Raw genomic sequence first — 22,474 nt, 5'->3', positions numbered from 1 at the left:
ACGTAACCATGTACACCCAAAACAAAAACATTTATTGTGCTTTGAAAATCTTTAATGACAGAATTTTTTTGGAAAAAAATCTTGTTTTTGGGTTATTGAATGCTTATTCTAGGTTTTTGTAACTAGAGGAATGAAGTCAGCACAAATACTTGTGACTGTCCCCTCATTCCATCGAGTTAATTAACGTTTATGAAAAATGCCATTTGGTGGGTTTTCTTATTAGCATAATAGGGACATCATTGGAAGCCATGGTTCAGTGCATGTGATTTTTATATTCAAATATAGCTTTCTGTTTCTCTCTACTTATGCACAATGCTTTTAAAAAGTTCTAGTAATCACTTCCGTTCTATATTTGCACTCTTTTTTTTACTGCTGCTTTTTCAAATCATTATCTAACTTGTATGGCTATATATTGACTAAGTATATCATTCCTGGAGCAGCAAACTGGGTCAGGGATGGTATCATGTTACTCAAGGGTGGTTTTAGACCGCCCAGCCTGTAGATATGAAGATAGAAGTTGACAACCAGATTCAGACCTAGCTAAGCAGCCAACCCTACAAAGGTAGGGCCGAGTTCCTCTCACAATGGCAGTTATTATGAACTTCAAAGAAAAGAAGCCAAGATTTGGGGGGGGATTATGTTCTGTGGTTTATTTTGTGTAGATATTGTGTAGACGTTGTTCTGTTGTTAATACCAGGAGTGGAATAGGCCCCTCAACCGAAACATCCAAACATGTATGAAACAGAAAGAAGAAGATAAAGTGTTTTCTCTTCTTTGTCTGTGTCATCTCTTTGTGTAGATGGGGATTAAGTATAATTCAGGAAACACTGTTTGTTTTGTTCCCAACAAGTGTTTGGATTGCAGGCGATATACAGTTTCTACACCAGGTTCTGTGTATTTGACAAGCATATTAAACTGAGGTGTCAATGTTTGGTCTATTCAAATACCAGCCTTTGTGAAAAGTGCCTAAGGGCTAAAGCAGACAGTGGTGTAATTATTTTTGACCTTGTTTATTCACATGACCCTTGTACATATTGAGAATTAGAGACTAACTTTTTCAGTCTTATTCACTCCTAGTAGACATGGAGGGCTTCCAATTTTACTTAAACTGTTTGCACATAATTTGAAATTTCACATGCATTAGACTGCGTTGCTTTCAATAGCAGATCTTGCCTAAAAGTTATTATATTATTCTATCAACTCCCATACTTGAGTGATTTTATCCTATCAAGATGGTTATAAGGGTCAACTATAGGTCCCAACTCATCAAAATGATTGGACTCAAGCCATAAGTAAGCCATGGCTGTGTATTGATGGAATGGTCTCCAATGTGCCACACTGGTATTTCCAGTTGTCAGAGTGGAATGAATGGAAAGAAAGCATCGAGCCTCGATTCTCCACACTGGCCTCCAGCCATAAACGTCCAGTCTGTCATCTGACTGATATGCTTGGTTTTGTGTTTTTATAATTCCTATCTGAACGGTACGGGTCTATGGCAGGGCTATCATGAATTATCAGTCGAGCCCTGGGAGATTCACAGATGACTGGCGAGACTGCGTGCTGTGAACATGCACACAGAACGCCCTCTGATTTATCCCTTTCCCATGGCACGTTCTGGCCCAAATGGAAGTCTTCCGTGAAACAAGACGGGTTTTATCGTTTGGACTTTCATCTAGCCGTGACCGCATGGGGGGTGTCGCTGAGAGATGGATCTTAACCATCACATTCACATTCTCAAAATGTTTATTATACTGCAGTCATCATTAGAATTCAGTCAATATTGGCTACAGCATATGCTTTCCCACACAATCCTTTCCCTCACAATGCTTTCTCACTATGTCCATCTTTAAGATGAAATGTGTATTTTTGAATGTAACCTTGCAGAATTTCCCATGATTAGGAGAAGCTGGTAAACCTAGATACGATTTGTCCAAAAAAATGTAATTAAAATGAGAAAAGATATATTGAACAGCACAGGATTTAGCATTTCATTCTGCGAAAACAAAACACAATATCACCCTTGATGGGGTAATTTAGATTAGCAGTGATTTCCTGAGTGGGTCTTGGGAAACCAAAAGCAGCAACAAGAATGTTCCCGTCTGTCCGTACGCACAACTATGATTTAAGAGTGCAGGCCTTTGGGAGAGGAGAGGCCTAGCTTGCTTTTATTGTGTATTTAGATGTGATTGTAAAACTCCCTGTTATATGGCCCTATGATGAACAGACACTCAATCTATTAGGTTGGAAGTTAAGCCTCCTGACAGGTTGATTTCATTTGCTTAGCATGCCCCTAAATCTTGTTTGCTGGCAGCGACACAACCCAGCTCAATTCACACCCTCAACGTCTCAAGTGGATATAAACACACTGGACCAGATCCCTGCCTCACTTTTTCCACTCAAATGTGAGATCTACAGTTAAAGTAAATGGAAGTTCCTCAGACTCAAACAACCCAACTCAAATAATGGTGGTGGCAAACTAATATTGTTCCCAGTGGTGTATACAGTAGAGAGGAGTTTCAGTTTAATTGAACACCCCTGCTTGAATGTAAATTCTTGGAGTTGGTTTTCACAAGTCACTTCCTTCCCAGGGCTTACAAATGTCATGACAAAGTAATGCATTTAATCAAACGTTCATGTCTGCAAAAACACGTAGGCTGTCTTTTTTTATATTCAGCATTAATCATGTATGAGACTTTAGAATAAGGAAGATGATTGAAGGTAATAGCAATATGTCCAATTTTATTACAGTATAATTTCCAGTTCATATGGTAATATTTACATAGAGATGAATTGAAGCCAAGAGTATGTCACATTGTATCAACAATATACACAACATATAGCAAATACTAGACAACAAATAAGAACAAAGAAGATTTATTACAGGTGAGACCAAAGACAAGAATAGCGATGATCAGTGTAAACAATGCAATCTGTCCTATTGCGGCATGACTATTTCTACTTGTGCTATTGAATATTTTAACTTGGCATTGTCAGCAATTTTCTCCTTCATCATGACATAGATTTGAATGTGTCTGGGAGAGTTTACTTTAGAAAACATAATGTTTTTAAAAGACAATTCTCTTAAGGCGCTTGTTGGATGCTTGTTTGATGGGGATGGCGCCGGAGGGGAAGGCAGCCGTCTTATCGGCTCTTAACTAACCATGCTCTTTTGTTAGTTTTTTTGCGTTGTTCGTAACTTGTTTTGTGCATAATATTGCTGCTACCGTCTCTTATGACTGAAAAGAGCTTCTGGACATCAGAACTGAGATTGCTCACCTCAAACTGGACGAAGAGTTCTTCTTCAATGAGTCAGACGGGAGGGATATAATACAGACACCCGACCAGGCCCAGATCCCCGTTATTCGCTGGAGAAGGAAACTGAGATTTCGTGGAAAGAGATCTGGGTGCCTTGTGAGGATCAGGCGACGAGTGGCTAATCTGCCCTTGCCTTCCGTCCTGCTAGCTAATGTTCAATCGCTGGAAAATGAAAGGGGCGAACTGAAAGCACGTTTATCCTACCAACGGGACATTAAAAACTGTAATATCTTATGTTTCACCGAGTCGTGGCTGAACAACAACATTAAGAACATACAGCTGGCACTCATACACTCTATCTGCAGGACAGAACAGCCGCTTCTGGTAAGACACGGGCCGGGGGCCTATGCATTTATGTAAACAACAGCTGGTGCATGATATCTAAGGAAGTCTCGAGATTTTGCTCACCTGAGGTAGAAGTATCTCATGATAAGCTCTAGACCACACTATCTACCAAGAGAGTTTTCATCTGTATTGATCATAGCTGTCAACATACCACCACAGACCGATGCTGGCACTAAAACCGCACTCAATGAGCTGTATACCGCCATAAGAAAACAGGAAAACGCTCATCCAGAGGTGGCGCTCCTAGTGGCCGGGGACTTTAATTCAGGGAAACTTAAATCAGTTCTACCTAATTTCTATCTGCATGTTAAATGTGCAACCAGAGGGAAACAAATTCTAGACCACCTTTACTCCACACACAGAGATGCGTACAAAGCTCTCCCTCACCCTCCATTTGGCAAATCAGACCATAATTCTACCCTCCTGATTCCTGCTTACAAGCTAAAATTTAAGCAGTGACTCGGTCTATAAAAAAGTTGTCAGATGAAGCAGATGCTAAACTACAGGACTGTTTTGCTAGCACAGACTGGAATATTTTCCGGGATTCTTCAATAAGTGCTTTAAGGACGTCGTCCCCTCAGTGACTGTACGTACATACCAGAAGCCATGGATTACAGGCAACATTCACACTGAGCTAAAGGGAAGAGCTACCGCTTTCAAGGAGCGGGACTCTAACCCAGAAGCTTATAAGAAATCACGCTATGCCCTCTGACGAACCAAATTATCAATACAGGACTAAGATCGAATCATACTACACCGGCTCCGACGCTTGTTGGATGTGGCAGGGCCTGCAAACTATTTACAGACACAATCCTACCAGACTAGCTAAATAACTTCTATGGTCGCTTCAAGGCAAGTAACACTGAAACATGCACGAGAGCATCAGCTGTTCTGGACGACTGTGTGATCAAGCTCTCCGCAGCCGATGTAAAACCTTTAAACAGTTCAACATTCACAAGACCGCAGGGCCAGACGGATTACCAGGACCGTCTGGCCCTGCGGTACTCCAAGCATCCCTGTGTACTCCAAGCATGCACTGACCAACTGGCAAGTGTCTTCACTGATATTTTCAACCTCTCCCTGTCTGATTCTGTAATACCAACATGTTTCAAGCAGACCACCATAGTCCCTGTGCCCAAGAACACTAAGGTAACCTGCCTAAATGACTACCGACCCATAGCACTCACGTCTGTAGCCATGAAATGCTTTAAATGGCTGGTCATGGCTCACATAAACACCATCATCCCAGAAACCCTAGACCCACTCCAATTTGCATACTGCACCAACAGATCCACAGATGATGTAATCTCTACTGCACTCCACACTGCCCTTTCACACCTGGACAAAAGGAACACCTATGTGAGAATGCTATTCATTGACTACAGCTCAGCGTTCAACACCAGAGTGCCCTCAAAGCTCATCACTAAGCTAAGGACCCTGGGACTAAACACCTCCCTCTGTAACTGGATCCTGGACTCCCTGACAGGCCGCCCTCAGGTGGTGAGGGTAGGCAACAACACATCCGCCACACTGATCCTCAACACGGGGGCCCCTCAGGCGTGCGTGCTCAGTCCCCTCCTGTACTCCCTGTTCATTCATGACTGCACGGCCAGGCACAACTCCAACACCATCATTAAGTTTGCTGATGACACAACAGTGGTAGGCCTGATCACCGACAACGATGAGACCGCCTATAGGGAGAAGGTCAGAGACCTGACCGTGTGATGCAAGGACAACAACAACTCCCTCAACGTGATCAAGACAAAATAGATGATTGTGGACAATAGGAAAGGAGGACAGTGCATGCCCCCATTCTCATCGACGGGGCTGTAGTGGAGCAGGTTGAGAGCTTCAAGTTGCTGATCTATGCATAGTCACTTTAATAAGTCTACCTACATGTACATATTACCTCCATTACCTCGACACCAGTGCCCCTGCACATTGACTCTGTACCGGTACCCCCTGTATATAGCCCCGCTATTGTTATTTCACCCCCCTCTTCAAAGGGGGTGACGCTCTAGACCCAAACAGTTATAGACCTATATCCATCCTGCCCTGCCTTTCTAAAGTCTTCGAAAGCCAAGTTAATAAACAGATCACTGACCATTTTGAATCACACCGTACCTTCTGCGCTGTGCAATCCGGTTTCCGAGCTGGTCACGGGTGCACCTCGGCCATGCTCAAGGTACTAAACGATTTCAATACCGCCATCGATAAAAGACAGTACTGTGCAGCCGTCTTCATCGACCTGGCCAAGGCTTTCGACTCTGTCAATCACCGTATTCTTATCGGCAGACTCAACAGCCTTGGTTTCTCAAATCACTGCCTCGCCTGGTTCACCAACTACTTCTCAGACAGAGTTCAGTGTGTCAAATCGGAGGGCATGTTGTCCGGACCTCTGGCAGTCTCTTTGGGGGGTACCACAGGGTTCAATTCTCGTGCCGACTCTTTTCTCTGTATATATCAACGATGTCGCTCTTGCTGCGGGTGATTCCCTGATCCACCTCTACGCAGACGACACCATTCTGTATACATCTGGCCCTTCCTTGGACACTGTGTTAACTAACCTCCAATCGAGCTTCAATGCCATACAACACTCCTTCCGTGGCCTCCAACTTAAACGCTAGTAAAATAAATGCATGCTTTTCAACCGTTCGCTGCCCGCACCCGCCCGCCCGACTAGCATCACTACTCTGGACGGTTCTAACTTAGAATATGTGGACAACTACAAATGCCTAGGTGTCTGGCTAGACTGTAAACTCTCCTTCCAGACTCATATTAAACATCTCCAATCCAAAACTAAATCTAGAATCTGCTTCCTATTTCACAACAAAGCCTCCTTCACTCACGCCGCTAAACACACCCTCGTAAAACTGACTATCCTACCGATCCTCGACTTTGGCGATGTCATTTACAAAATAGCTTCCAGCACTCTACTCAGCAAACTGGATGCAGTCTATCACAGTGCCATCCGTTTTGTTACCAAAGCCCCTTATACCACCCACCACTGCGACCTTTATGCTCTAGTCGGCTGGCCCTCGCTACATATTCGTCGCCAGACCCACTGGCTCCAGGTCATCTATAAGTCGATGCTAGGTAAAGCTCCGCCTTATCTGCTAGGTAAAGCTATCACATCATCAGCTCACTGGTCACGATAACAACACCCACCCGTAGCACGCGCACTAGCAGGTATTTACATTTTACATTTACATTTTTAGTCATTTAGCAGACGCTCTTATCTAGATCGACTTACAGTAGAGTGCATACATTTTATTACATTTTTTAAATTTCATTACATTTTACATACTGAGACAAGGATATCCCTACCGGCCAAACCCTCCCTAACCCGGACGACGCTATGCCAATTGTGCGTCGCCCCACGGACCTCCCGGTTGCGGCCGGCTGCGACAGAGCCTGGGCGCGAACCCAGCCCAGCCTGGGCGCAAACCCAGAGACTCTGGTGGCACAGCTAGCACTGCGATGCAGTGCCCTAAACCACTGCTCCACCCGGGAGGCCGGTATCTCTCACTGGTCATCCCCAAAGCCAACACGTACTTTGGCTGCCTTTCCTTCCAGTTCTCTGCTGCCAATGACTGGAACGAATTTCAAAAATCGCTGAAGCTGGACACTTATATTTCCCCTACTAACTTTAAACATCAGCTATCTGAGCAGCTAGCTGATCGCTGCAGCTGTACATAGCCCATCTATAAATAGCCCACCCAATCTACCTACCTCATCCCCATATTGTTTTTATTTACTTTTCGGCTCTTTTGCACACCAGTATTTCTACTTGCACATCATCTGCTCATCTATCACTCCAATGTTAATTTGCTAAATTGTAATTACTTCGCTTCTATGGCCTATTTATTGCCTTACCTCCTCACGCCATTTGCACACACCTTTTTTTCCCGATTGTGTTATTGACTGTACGCTTGCTTATTCCATGTGTAACTCTGTGTTGTTGTTTGTGTCGCACTGCTTTGCTTTATCTTGGCCAGGTTGCAGTTGTAAATGAGAACTTGTTCTCAACTAGCTTACCTGGTTAAATAAAGGTTAAATAAAATACAAATAAAAAATGTACTGCTGCTCTTTAATCATTCATTCTTATCTCTTACTTTTTTAAAGGTATTTTCTTAAGTCTGCATTGTTGGTTAAGGGCTTGTAAGTAAGCATTTCACTGTAAGGTTGTATTCAGCACATGTGACAAATAAAATGTGATTTGATTTTATAGGAAGAAAGGGGATCTTGGCTTTATCGAAGGGAAAGTAGGCTATATTGCATCCGTAGTGTCTGTGAAGAAAATTATTGCTATTTAGAGAAGAATTTGGTTCTGACGTTCACTTTACACTGCAGTTGATTTTGTAGGAGTTTATAATTCATTTTTTGGCAGCAGTGAATATGATATACACCCCAGATGTTAATTATTTAAAAAATAAAAATGATATAACAATAAAAAGGAGTGAAGTAATTGAAATTAATTATGATAGGGTGAGTGTGTGTGTGTGTGTGTGTGTGTGTGTGTGTGCGTGCGTGCGTGTTTGCTTGCATATTTCTGTCAGTGGTGTATTTGTGTTATAACCTGTGCAGGATAGGTTAGTCTACATACTGATTACTATTCTCTGTGTGTGTGTATTTGTGTCTCATTGGGCTTGATTTATTTCCATTATGTTTTATTAGCAGCAGCACTCTTGTTTGTGTACCTCTGTCTGCTAGGTCTGTACACTCTAGATGGTGAACGAACACCACTCTGTAGCATGTAATAGTAAATCCCCCAAGGCTAGGGAGGCTGTGCCATGGAGCATGACCACATTTTCTGTCCAGGAATTAAATGTCACCTCGGGGTGGGTCACCTGCAAACAAAAGGGCTGCTGGGCGATTTGCAGGTATAAACAGCCCAAGATAAGGAACCCTTCTACTGCCGTGCAGGAAATTGAATAAGTGTGGTTAGAGATGGAATAGTCCCCCGAAACAGGGGACTGAGAAACAGAGAGACTGAGAGAGAGGCACAAAGAGCGTTTTTGTTTGCCTGGTACGTTATCAGCATATTCCTCCGTTGAGTGCGCAGGGCTGCCAGCCCGCAATGGCTCCTCATCGAAGTGAAGGAGGGGGGCAGGGAAGCAGGAAGCTGTCTGTCATCAAGGTCTCCCCATCTGGCCAATCTCTTATCAGTGGCCAGGCTGCTTGTTGCTCGTATTGACCGGTGGAGGAGTGGAGGGGGCAAGGTCATCACAGTCATCACACTCTAGTCAATCAGTGGTCAGTCAGACAGTGTTCCAGAGATTGTCCGCCTGTTGGGTTGGGCTACTGCATTGGAATGTGTCTGGATTCTGTTTGTCTCTCACTTCCTTGACCAAGCTCTAAAAGGGTCACCTACAACGACCGTATATGGGATGTTGGAATGTGATTTCTATAAAATGATTATACAACGGATGGGTCTAATCCAGAATTCTGATTGGTTAAAAATGCATTCCAGCCGGTGTCTATTGCACAAGTTTCCACTGGCTAAATCTATAACGTTAAAATAACTATTTACTCTGTTCCATCTGACTGTGCATCTCATCAGCCCAGGCAGGGAAGTTATCCAAGAACGTTTCCCAGGACATAGACATATTTTAAATACACTCAATTAGTATTTGGTAGCATTGCCTTTCAATTGTTTCACTTGGGTCAAATGTTTCGGGTAGCCTTCCACAAGCTTCCCACAATAAGTTGTGTGAATCTTGGCCCATTCCTCCTGACAGAGCTGTTGTGACTAAATCAGGTTTGTAGGCCTCCTTGCTCGCACACGCTTTTTCAGTTCTGCCCACACATTTTCTATAGGATTAAGATCAGGGCTTTGTGATGGCCACTCCAATATATTTACTTTGTTGTCCTTAAGCCATTTTGCAACAACTTTGGAAGTATGCTTGGGGTCATTGTCCATTTGGAAGACCCATTTGCGACCAAGCTTTAACTTCCTGACTGATGTCTTGAGATGTTGCTTCAATATATCCACATAATTTTCCGTCTTCATGATGCCATCTATTTTGTGAAGTGCACTAGTCCCTCCTGCAGCAAAGCACCTCTACAACATGATGCTACCACCCCCGTGTTTCACGGTTGGGATGGTGTTCTTCGGCTTGCAAGCCTCCCCCTCTTTTTCCTCCAAACATAACAATAGTAATTATGGCCAAACAGTTCTATTTTTGTTTCATCAGACCAAAAGGTACGATCTTTGTCCCCATTTGCAGTTGCAAACCATAGTCTTTTTTTTATGGCGTTTTTTTAGTGGTGACTTCTTCCTTGCTGAGCGCCCTTTCAGGTTAAATCGATATTGGACTTGTTTTACTGTGGATATAGATACTTTTGAATCTGTTTCCTCCAGCAGCTTCACAAGGTCCTTTGCTGTTGTTCTGGGATTGATTTGCACTTTTTGCACCAAAGTGCGCTCATCTCTAGGAGACAGAACGCGTCTCCTTCCTGAGTGGTATGACCGCTGCATGGTCCCATGGTGTTTATACTTGCGTACTACTATGTTTGTACAGATGAACGTTGTACCTTCAGGCGTTTGGAAATTGCTCCCAAGGATGAACCAAACTTGTGGACGTCTACAATTTATTTTCTGAGGTCTTGGCTGATTTCTTTTGATTTTCTCAAGATGTCAAGCAAAGAGGCACTGAGTTTGTAGGTAGGCCTTGAACTACATCCACAGGTACACCTCCAATTGACTCAAATTATGTCAATTAGCCTATCAGAAGCTTCTAAAGCCTTGACATCATTTTCTGGAATTTTCCAGGCTGTTTAAAGGCACAGTCATCTTAGTGTATGTAAACATCTGACCCACTGGAATTATGATACAGTGAATTATAAGTGAAATAATCTGTCTGTAAACAATTGTTGGAAAAATGACTTGTGTCATTCACAAAGTAGATGTCCTAACCGACTTGCCAAAACTATAGTTTGTTAACAAGACATTTGTGGAGTGGTTGAAAAACGAGTTTTAATGACTCCAACCTAAGTGTATGTAAACTTCTGACTTCAACTGTAAATTATTATTATTTGAATATGTTGGTAACCCGTTGTATAGAAGTGATAATGCCCCCGAAGCCGGTGTTTGGAGGATATGCCTAAAAACACCCGTGCCAATATATCCTCCAAACACTGGCTTCTAGGGCATTATCACTTAATTGTACTTGTCAGGAGTTGATTGTAACATGATTGTATTGTATGTCAGGACTCGAATTGGACCTTCACTGTAATGATATGGTAACACATTAGTATTTGTTTTCATTAATATATAGTGTACGGCTTTCACGTCTGTGTGTTTGCATGTATGTGCATGTGGCGTATTTGTGTGAGCGTTTGCTTGCGGCATGCAAGAGAGTGTTCCCCTATCATCTGTGTCTTTTCCTTATCCAGCGAGTGATGCACAGAAGTGGGTTGAGTGCCTTGCTCAAGGGCGCATCGGCAGATGTTTCACCTAGTTGGCTCTGGGATTCGTACCAGAGACCTTTCGGTTACTGGCCCAACGCTCTTAACCGCTTGGCTACTTGTAGTCCCCCGGTGCTGGTTAGTCCCCAGTCAGCCCTACTGTTCCAGCCTCGTTATTAAGAACCAATTTAATCCCTGTTCCAGTCACAGTTCCTCCTGACATACTCTGTCAATGTGCCGTACTGAGGGAGCCTCCTGGGCCGGGCTCAGAACACACAAACACACACACTTACGCACACACGCATGCAGGGCCATGTGATGAGGACGGGACCCCCCTTAGGGAAGCACCTGACTGGTTCCGGGACTTGAAGCAGAAAGCCCAGCTGGGGTTTAAATGTGAGGGGTTATGAACGGGGCTTTGGCTTTGAGGACGTTTAAGGATGCAGCACAATCATTCAGGGGAGATAAAGAAACTACGCCCTTGCTACACACAGGGGAGATTTTCCTTCTATATTCTCCTCTTTCTGTGTGTTTCATCAACTCTGTGGAAAACACATGCAATAATATGCTAGGCTAGCTTGCAGCAGTGAACTAATTATTGATTCTCTCCCTTGTGTATACTGAATAGGTTTTTCATAAACTCAACCAAAGCCTTTTGCGATTTTAATGTTTAACGCCTGTGACACATATTTGTGTCTTTGGACGCTGAGACTCTTTGGACGCTGAGACTTCACTTTGAAATGTATACCAAACAAAACACATAGATTTCACAGTTTGACAAACCATAACTCTGTGCACAAGGATTACTTTTAACAATTTCCACTGAACATTTTACAAAAACAACGTTTACAGGTAGAACTGTGCAGATAGAAAGTTTGGTAACAGAATAAAACGGAGGGAGATTTTATCATAATTATGTTACTAAAATGTGCATCATTGCATCTCCATGTTTTGTTTTATTTACTGTGTTTCAACGGTGTCATTGAACATAGAGTTGTATGGTTTGTTAAACTTTGAAATCAATGGTTTATGTTTGGCATACTGTTTTAAAATGAAAAAATGGGAGTCTCAGCGTAATTCTGTCACTGTGGAATTGCCCATTTCTATTTCCTTTACAAAAAAAACGTTTGATTTGCAAAGCTCTAATAATCCAACAGGCGTTTGGTTTGGATAAAGATTGACAAAAGGAGACATTTTTCTAAGACATGTTTTTAACATGGTGTCATCCCTGTCATGAAGAGCTTAATTAATGGGTGACCCTGCGTTGGCCTCAGAGGATTAAATGCGTTAGCTATGTAATGATGTTGATCATCGTTCTAAAATGGCTTCCTTTTGATGTGTCTTAAAGGTCAGAGGTCAGGGCAGTCCCATTGACAGAGAAGATGACCTCAGTTTAAACAGGGCATGTTAGATAGTTAGTTATAAACATAGAAATATAATTTCACCCATCACAGACCCATTGGCTTGATTGGGAATTCCCATTCTTGTAATTCTAGTTCTATGGTTATACTCTTTCGCTTTCCCTCAGATCTTGGAAAATCAGATGTCATCGAGGGATATCTTTAGCTTGAGTTGAGCCTGCTGCTGTCTTTGAAGAACCAAAACAGTCTTTCGCCTAGACGCTACATTGAATTTGTAAATTGTCTGGAACTGTCATGTTTTGCCATTGCTGACTTTGAAGACAACAACAAAATCAGGTTAAGCACTAAAGGGCGCTTGGTGTAAAAATAAGGACAATAGGAGCATCACTCACTCGTGCGTCACTTTTGAAGTGGATTTGAGGTTTAGGTTGGGATTTAAAGGAGGCTTGCAAGTTAGCATGCCTGGAGCACCTGGGCTTGTAAACAGGAGAGAGAAAATAGGGATGAGGGGAAATGGGGATGAGAAATGCCACCTGAGCGTCTGCCGTGACAGGGTCTATCTCAGCCACACACATGTACACACGCCCACACAATATCGCCAATATCTCCAATATTTCCAAGCGCTTAAGAGATGCCGGGGGGGCCTGACTCTATCATGCTTTAGTCCCAGTGATATGACAAATCCTTCCCCTTTAGTTCTCCAGAATGAGACACGCATCAACATGCCGTGCATGTAATGCTCTCCTGCTCTCCTGCAATGCCCACCCACTGTTTTCAGAGGGAAAAAATATAGAAAACACAGTCTTGGAGATGAATGGCCACGGTCATGAATACCAAGAGTGATTTTTGGAACCTGAAGCACCACCATTGTATTTCAACCATATTAAAGAGAGAAATTCCTGAGAGCATGGCTTTCACCACAAATGGACTAAGTGACTTATCCGGTTCTATTTTAGAATGCTTACGGTATATCGGAACCTGGAGGTGTTTGATAGCAGTTATTTGTCTGGGAAAGTAGCGTTTAGCCTTTGGGGTCTGCTTTGCGGTCTTGTCTGACATTGTCTTTAGAAACGATTCCCAGCAAGCTAGAACAGAGACGGAAAGAGAGAGAGGGGGGGGGGGGGGGTGAGTGTCATGGGAGATGGTGCCATATGTCCTTGTCGATTGTATTATTGCAGTTTTGGTGGTTGTAATGAAATATGGGCCTGTTGTAGCGGGGTCATGCCTGTACAGAGTATCTCCTGTGCAGATGTTATTTTGCAACTCCCCAAATCTCCTTCCTCATCTCTCAACTCACTCCCATGTGTTTTAATGTGTGTCTTCCTTTTGGATATCATTTGTGAGATTGTATCACAGATAGCAAATGGCAGACACCAGCAGCTATGCTATTTATTGTATGCTACTGAGGGATATGAAAAGAGACTTGTATGACATATTTATACAAAATATAATACTTTTCTGTCAGCTTAAGAATGTTGTGTTTACAATTTGAGACTAGTATTATTTAATAAAGAAGGGGTTAATTGCAAGTGCCCTTTAGAAGCCACCGTGATTTTCTTCATAAAAGTACTTTATTTCGAAATGAATTCAGCCTATTGTTTTTTAAATCCTTCCTTGGCCTGCAATCAACAACTTCCATTGAACAGATTAGAAATACTGCAGAGGAGTACAAAGAGAGCAGAATTTGTTTTTTAAAAACATGTTGCCGCTTTGTTCTCACTTGTTAAGTATTCAAATATGCTTTGGATTTTTTCCCTCCTTTTTCTTAATTCCCTTTGGAAAATCGTGACTTCATCTTTGGAAAACATACTGTATGCTCGCTTGCCCTATACTCTCGCTCCGGATATTAGATTATGGAGGCATCCAGCGCAGTTGGGAGGAATGCTTGACTTTGGAAGATTCCCTCTTTCTTCCCGAGACATAGGCTACCAGTAATATTGAAGGATAAAACAACCAAAAAAGGCAAACAATTTTGAAGGACTCACGCTGTGTCAGCGGTGGGGCCACTCGTATTCTTCTAAAGGGTTACACCCTGCTTTATCCTGTGGAGAAAGCGTCCCTGTCAAGCCTAGGCCCAGAACAATGGGGGCCAGCCTGGGGGAACAGGTCCATTTGCATGCAGCTGTTTGACGTTTCCACAACCACAAAGACCAATCAAAGAGGCCTTAATGGAGGATGACAAGCGTCAACCAACGCCTAGCTGTGCTCTGTCTGTCTGTCTGTGAAGGCTCTTGCGGCCCTCGCCACTCTGTCTGTATCCCCCCCACCCCTCCAAAACTGGCCCACTTTTTGCCAGACTGATCAAACATTCCGGTACTCTTGCGGAGTCTGAAGTCCTCGTGGAGAGCAGAGGAGGGGAGTTTTGGGGGTTAAAGGTTGTATAGGATAGGCCTCTTAAAGGACAAAACAATCCTGGGAAAATGAGGGGTTAGGATGAGGGGCTAAACATAACTGTGACTGTGTGTCATGGTCTGGTGCTCTGGCCAAAGCCAATAGCTTTATATCAAACCTCAATTGTCTTTTTATTTTTTTCTCTCTTTTTTTCTCAGGGGTTTAAAAGCATCAGACGATGGCAGCGCGCCACTGGCTGGGCCTGTATTTTTCAGATGCACCCATCTGCGCTGTGGTGCCACTTTCAATTTCAAGGGTGTTGATAGAAAACAAAATATGTATTATGGAAAGGATTGTTGCCAGTGAATTATAGGCTGCGTACCGAAAAAAGGAGAAGAGACTCCACACTTCCATAATACAACACATTGTGAGTCCGTATTGGCCCCCCGTCTGCCTACTCTGTGCTCACTTGAGCTCAAATAGCAGGCTTACCGTTGGCTGGTCAGGGGGAGGAATCTGAAAAGCCTATTTTCTTTCCCCTAGTCAGTCAGTCAGTCAGTCACTGACCAGAATGCCTGATAAGGCGTCGCCGTGTCAACAGGGCCAGGAATAGGGGATCACAGCCAATTATGACACAGAGAAAATGTGTACAGCGGTTTCCATGGCAATTCAATTGCGCATTCTATTTAGTATATTATATACTGGCCTGCTGGATGCAGCCGTAGGATTAAGACTGTGGCGTTTATGGAATTTCGGGTAACGATTAATTGTCATGCAAATGACAACAATTATAGTGATAATTGTATTTTTGTTTGTTTTGAGCTTGTAATGTATCATAATGCATCTTTGAAAAATAGCTACGACTTACCTAATTAATACAACACAGCGTTGGTGACACCCCCATCTAAAAAATGTATACGCTTGGCTGCTTGTAACTTTTGGAAATGAAGCTTCTTCTGACTATGCTCGTAAAATGATTGCAATTTTACCCTTTTCATGTAAACATGAATAATTGCTATTGGGTAAACTATCTGCTTGAAAATAAAGTTGAATCCCTCCCCCCTCTGGAAATAAACTTGTTAAGGCGATTATGATGATACATTTTTTTTGTTCACGTTATTGTTAATAATTCTTGACCTTGGGACTAGAAGGTTATATCGGACATTTTGGTCAAAATTGTGTCATTAACGTAGTTGCTCTTTAGGTGGTCCTTTACATGTGAGATATGTCAGATAAAAATAAATAATATAGTTTATTATATAATTTTTTTGTAAATTATCTGAACGTTCTATCTGCACAAACACCTTTTAACTTGCTGCTATACGGTTCTATCTGCAGCCCAATCACACAATGATGGATTGTCAATCAAAAATAATTGGATGGAGGGTGATATACTTATTGAGCCATGAAAGAGGAAGACATCACAAAAACAGTTCTGAGATCTGGGACTTAAAAAAATAATAATTAAAGAACGATTATCTCAAAACCATATATTTTGCAGATAGAACCTTGGGACTCCCAAGTCCTTGATTATTCATATCATAGGTTCTGGTCCTCTTTTTCAATTACTTCGATTTTTTTCCACAACTTTTCTGAAGAATGGCCATAACGTAAGCTCTTTATGGTCAAAAATAAATAAATACAGGTGTCTTAGAGCATGTTTAAGGTTCTTAGAGAGGCATTGCTGTTTTTGACTAGTTCTATAGCAATATGAAAACCTCCATGGAAGGGTTATTTTACTAAAATTACAAACATTTTATTGATGACTAGCAAGTAGTTTACATACTTTGGGTGTCAGACACCAGAAACATATATCAGTTTAGTCATCCAGAGCTAAGCTTTAGCAATGCTGCTAGTTCTCCATAGGATATAGTGTATTTGTCATTTTTACTTTAACAAATGTGTGATGGACATGAATTTCAAATGTCTTTGGATTTCGATGCTCTACACTTCAGGTACATTTAGAGTGAGTACCAGAATGGGTGATCAAAAGAAGAATTCACTACAAAACAGTTCAGAGATCTGGAATGTGGAAACTTTATTGCTCAATATCTCAGAACTATGCTTTGGGCAATTCATTATCGGTTACGCGATTATACGGTTATTGTGCCAGCCTTATGTAGGATGATTTAATGTTAGTCTGAAGGAGCGATAAAGCCTTGCTCCTTTCTTTTCTTTTTTTACACACACACACACACGCACGCACGCACGCACGCACGCACGCACGCACGCACGCACGCACACACACACACACACACACACACACACACACACACACACACACACACGATGTGCTATAGATTTTCCCTCCTGTTTTCTGAACTGTTCTGAACTGCAGCTGGCTGCCCGACATGCTTGTGTCCTGTGGCAGTTATTTTCCTACCGCTGCAAAGTTGGAACAGAGAAGTCAAACAAAGTTACACAGAGCCATGAGATGAAAAGCTTTTCACACTTCCTCAAGACATTGACACTCATGCACACACACAAATGTTTCTCCCCCCGCGTAAACCATTTAACTTTTAATGAAAGTCTCCAACATTCACAGTGATGTTCCAAAAAAATCTAAGTGGATACATTGTAAATGTGTCATGCCCGTGTGGCACATTGGTCTAAGGCACTGCATCTCAGTGCTAAAGGCATCACTACAGACACCCTGGTTCAAATCCATGCTGTATCACAACCGGCCGTGATTGGGAGTCCCATTGGGCAGAGCACAATTGGCCCAGCATCGTCCGGGTTTGGTCAGTGTAGGCCGTCGTTGTAAATAAAAATTTGGTCTTAACTGACTTTCCTAGTTAAATTAAGGTTAAATAAAAAATGATAAATAGAGTACCTGTGTTTTCCATTCTGTTCACTTCATTTACACAGGCAGACCAATTCTTTTCACTAATTGGTCTTTTGACAAATCAGATCAGCTCTGAAAAATATCTGATGTGAAAAGAATTAAGCTACCTGTGTAAACGCAGCCAAAGAGTTAAGAACGCTTTGAACTAATGGTTATTGAAAGAACATGATGTGCAGTCTTCAAACAGAAAGAAATTACTTTTTACTTCATTCTATTATTTTCCCCCAAAGGAAACAAAACTAGATTTTCTCAAAACATTACAACTTTTTAAAAAGTGATTTTTCATGATACGTATCCAATTACCGAGAGGTAAGTGAGTCATTAATGAGATCCATGCTATCTGAAGGGAGTGGAGAGACCAGGCAATTTGTCCTTGTGTGCGCCCATTAAAGTCAAGATACTCCCCCTTAATTGATATACTGTTGCCCTATGGCCAGATGGATCTATACTGTACTGAGGAAGAGGAGGCAGGCGAGCCCCAGGCTTAATCAATTGCTAGGCCTCAATTGACAGCAGCTGTGTGTGATCAGACCATACAGTAAACTATAGTTCCCTGATAGATGGCCCATAGCTAACTGTTGGACAGAAGGGAAAGGAGGGAGGGGAAGTTACAGTGAGCTACAGTCCACTCTAAAGGAGAGTTTTTCCAGTGAGAAACCTTAAAACCCCATGAAATGTATTCTTTCTGTCTACTTTCTGTAGTCTCTGCCTGTGTGATAAAGCTGTCACTCCCTCCGTGAGGAATGGCCATGAAACCCGTTCATTCGTTTTTGTGGTGAAGTTGAAGCCGCACGGGGTAGTTACAGTAGTTATAGCAGTTAGTTGGACTACGGCACATACATCTCAACTAAGCAGAATCCACAGACCAATTAGCAGACATGTTTATCATCAGTATATTCATGAATGCACATATATTGTAATCTGAAGTGGTCTCATAGCATTCTGTTGTAAAATGGTTCATGCATAAAAAAGCATTTCCTATTGAGAGCTTGTTTGGTGCCTCATGCTTCTAGTCGAGTCTCAGAAAAACTCTCATCTCTTGGCTTACAGGTGCTTTATATCCACGTTGGTATGCAAACCTTTCTCGACACTCGTCAGTGTGTGTCTGCGACATTTGTGGAACCTACACAGAATACCATTATAATAGAGCAGGGCATAGTACCACTACAGGCTAGAATGACAAGCAAATAGACAGACATGTGAGCCGAGGTCGAGGTCTCAGGGTAGTAGGAGTTTCAAGCCGAAATCACTTCAACTTTGAGCCACTCTTTCAAACAATTGCTAATTGCGTCATGCCCTGGCTGTCAAATTGTGTACGGTTGCAATTAGCAGACGGGTGCAAAGCAAACCTGGGGTGGTTAGTGTTATTACTTGACAATGCAGAGGAGCCAATGGGAGCGCTGAGAAGGTAACAGGCTGAAAAGAGAGACTAATTAGCAGAGTAGTGCAGTGGCAGAAAACACAAATGGCAGCTGAGCTGGCCCCTCAGAGAGGCAGACTGTTGCCGCGGACAACAGTGATTATTGACAGCTCATGCAGTGCTACTGCCTTGCACTTAGTCCTTTAACGGAACACCATTTGCATTTCTGGAACTTGAGGTGTTTTCTTAGGGATTGGTCTCGAAATTAACTGCATACCTGTTCGTTTTCTTTTCTCTTTCCTTCCTATTTTCTTTCTTTAATGGATCTATTTCTTTCTTTCTTTCTCTCTCCTCTGCTTTCTTTTAATATCTCTTTATATGTATTTCCATGGTATTTATGGCTTGATGTTTTATTGCTTTTAGGAGAAAAAGAGAGTAAAAAAACAACCGTTTCAATATACTTTGTTGATGGGAGGAACAAAAACTGATCAAAATAGTTAATTTTCCCCAAAGCACAGATATTTGGCTGGTGTTCACATCTGCTGAGCTCCGCATATAGATTTTTCCTCTTCAGAGTCTTCTATCATCGACACTGTAAAATGGATTAAATTACATTGCATGCTGCTGCTGGGAGATTCAGGCTCTTTTCTGCCTCTTGCTCTACTGATAGAAAAGCTAAACAAGTGAAACAAAAAACAAATGAGGGAGCTTGTACCCCTTTGTCGAAACTAACCATTCAAACTTAATCGAACCATGGTCCTGAAGGAGGAATTGAGAGAGAGATTTTGTGTTCTATAGTATTGTGTTTAGGTGTATTTGAATTGGTTTCTTGGGTTGTTACATGGACTTTTATACAATGACTATACAACTTCGATGTCTTTGCCAGAAACAAAGAGACCGTAGAGAAATTGGTCATTCAATTTAACTGTCTTTTTCCTCATCCTTGTTGTACTGTATGTTATGATTCTTCTGTTTTAAACCGTTGTAAACATTGGACGAGTGGTCTGCAGTTACTAATTAAATGGATTGTCTTTTGATGCTCTGCAGTCTGTACTACCTCCTAAGATATCAAATGACTCCATGTTATTGGGTACTTTTGGCTCCTCTTGGCTCCCATTCCTATGAATGCAGTATATTATAGCAGTTTTGTACAGCACTTTACCTAATATCTCTTTTACGTTCTCCCTCTCTCTCTCATCTCCCTATCCCTCCCTCCCTTTCGCCCAGGGTTCGGTCGTGCGGCCCTGCCGTTTGGCCTGGTCAGAAGAGAGCTCTCCTGCGAAGGATATGCCATCGATCTCCGCTGCCCCGGTGCTGATGTCATCATGATCGAGACGGCCAACTACGGCCGCACCGACGACAAGATCTGCGACGCCGACCCGTTCCAGATGGAGAACGTCAACTGTTACCTCCCCGACGCCTACAAGATCATATCACAAAGGTAAGAGTCAACTGCTACCTCACCCAAGGCCTACAAGATTGTATCTCAAAGGTAATAGAGCAGAAAGGTCTCGTTACACAATATAACCTGGAGTTAGTTAGGGATGTGTGGTATGTGATTCTAGAGTCTAGTCTAGTGATTCTGGATCCACAATTTTTCTATCAAAACAAGTGGTTTGGTTTGGGTGGTAACCCTAATATTACTAGACTAGCAATTGTGTTAACTTTTCAACTGACCAAAAACAGACAATTTACCCACACTTCCTTGACTTTTTAATAATCAGATGTTTTTTGGGGTATTGTTGTGGAACTCTAGACCGTAAAAACTGGACAGGGGGTCATTCGTAGCAACCCTAGACCATATGCTCTATGCATCCCTTCACCAGTACCACTGCAGCTGCTCAATCAGCCAGCCAGCCAGCCAGCCAGCCAGCCAGCCAGCCTGTCCGTCTCAAAAGAGTCACATGAACCTCCTTCTTAATCCCTCTGTTTCCAACATTTGTTTTTTGTTCCAACACTCGTACTGCATTGACACAGCCCAGCACCCAGCCCTGTGCAATGCCTCTACCCCCCTCATAATACCATTCATATTGGTAACACTCTCCCAGGACATTTAGCTGCAATACTGCCACTAGGCTGCACGCACCACTTTAAATTGACTGCTATGCCGGCCCCAGCCCGGAAGTGTGTATTTAAAGGACCCCAGATTAACGTTTCATAAGTCAGCAAGAACCCCGGCTCACCTACCGAAACATGCCAGTACCCTGCTCTGACCTGTGTGCTACTGAGTGTATGTAGTCATCCACCTTAGGAAATAGGTCCTGCCTTATCCATCCGCATCCACAAAAATTCCCATGAGCTCTTGAATAGATAATAAAGACGTCCCATATTTAGCTTGTCACGCTACATTTACTGCAGTGTTTGTCTCAGCAGTTGCACACAGACCAGACAGAGACAAAGACAGAGAATGCTCACCGTGTCCCTTGATTTGTCTGTTAGTGCTCACGTGCTGGTTTAGCCGACCTGGGTTCAAATACTATGTGATATCTTTCAAATGCTTTGAGCATTTTCTCTGGCCTGCTTTGAGGTCCAGATGGGTGGTTTTGCAACGATTCTATTGGTTCTATTGCATCAGACAAATTCAATCGAGCCCAGATAAAGTGTTTGGAATTATATCAAATAGTATTTTATCCCATGTCTGCATTGTTGCCTAGGCTAGAACCCACTGAACTCCACTTCAAACTAATCTGTTAACAAAGGCTTTTAGGAGAGTCAGTGGAGGTGGTAAAGAGCCCAGAGCCCGATCATGCTCTACACCACTAAACCTACTGTAGCTTGTGTGCGTTATTCTAATGTAGTAGATCAGAGGAAATGAGACATGACAATAATGAGTATTGATACAATAACCTGGGGTGGTTCAGGCAGCAGCAGGCAGCAGGTCTAAGCCACAGAACAGCCAGCCTGATGATGCGCTAGTCTGAATCCTGGTTATAATGGATGCTGGCTTAAACAATGGAGATAAATACACTGCATAAAATGAGAAATAGGCTGTTGGAGGATTTGTCTGTTACCATGGATGTCACTATGGGTTTATATGTTAAATATTTGTTTGTCGTTTAGCAGACAATCTTATCCTGAGCGACCCCGTGAGAATCAAACCCACAACCATGGAGTTGCAAGCGCCATGCTCTACTGAGCCAAATGGGATAACTGAGCCACACGGGATTACTAAGTATTTAAATCATTTAAAAGACGCCATCAACCCATTGGTCATAAGCAGCAAAACATACAAATATGATTAACACAAAATGATGATAGGTGAAATTATCACTGTTTCAGTGGACAGAAATCAGTGTTAACACATTGTGGCGGTAATGAGTCATTTTTCTAGAAATTAACTTCTTTGGTTTCATAATTTCTGGTGTCATTGGAGTAAAAATCACAAGACTGTAGCTAGCTAACAGATTAATTGCAGGGATTTGGAATGAAGGGGAAGTTCTGGAGAGTTTTTCACACCCTTTCCCATGCAGCACTAATCTCTTCCCTCAGAGTAGGACAGGGTAATAG

General features: G+C 42.5%; 1 protein-coding gene across 8 annotated transcripts in view; it reads left to right on the top strand.

Moving 5' to 3' along the window:
• Positions 1-22,474, top strand: part of LOC129824131 (adhesion G protein-coupled receptor L2-like) — a 110,065-nt gene that overhangs the window by 29,935 nt on the left and 57,656 nt on the right. For all 8 annotated transcript variants that reach the window (XM_055883498.1, XM_055883497.1, XM_055883496.1 and 5 more), the window contains exon 3: positions 20,195-20,408. In XM_055883498.1, coding sequence (XP_055739473.1) covers positions 20,195-20,408 — 214 coding nt within the window. The remainder of the gene's footprint in view (positions 1-20,194; positions 20,409-22,474) is intronic.

Source organism: Salvelinus fontinalis, chromosome 26 (genome assembly GCF_029448725.1).
Source record: "Salvelinus fontinalis isolate EN_2023a chromosome 26, ASM2944872v1, whole genome shotgun sequence".
Classification (NCBI taxonomy): domain Eukaryota; kingdom Metazoa; phylum Chordata; class Actinopteri; order Salmoniformes; family Salmonidae; genus Salvelinus; species Salvelinus fontinalis.
The sequence above is the reverse complement of the archived record's forward strand: the minus strand, read 5'-3'. Positions and strand labels throughout refer to the sequence as shown.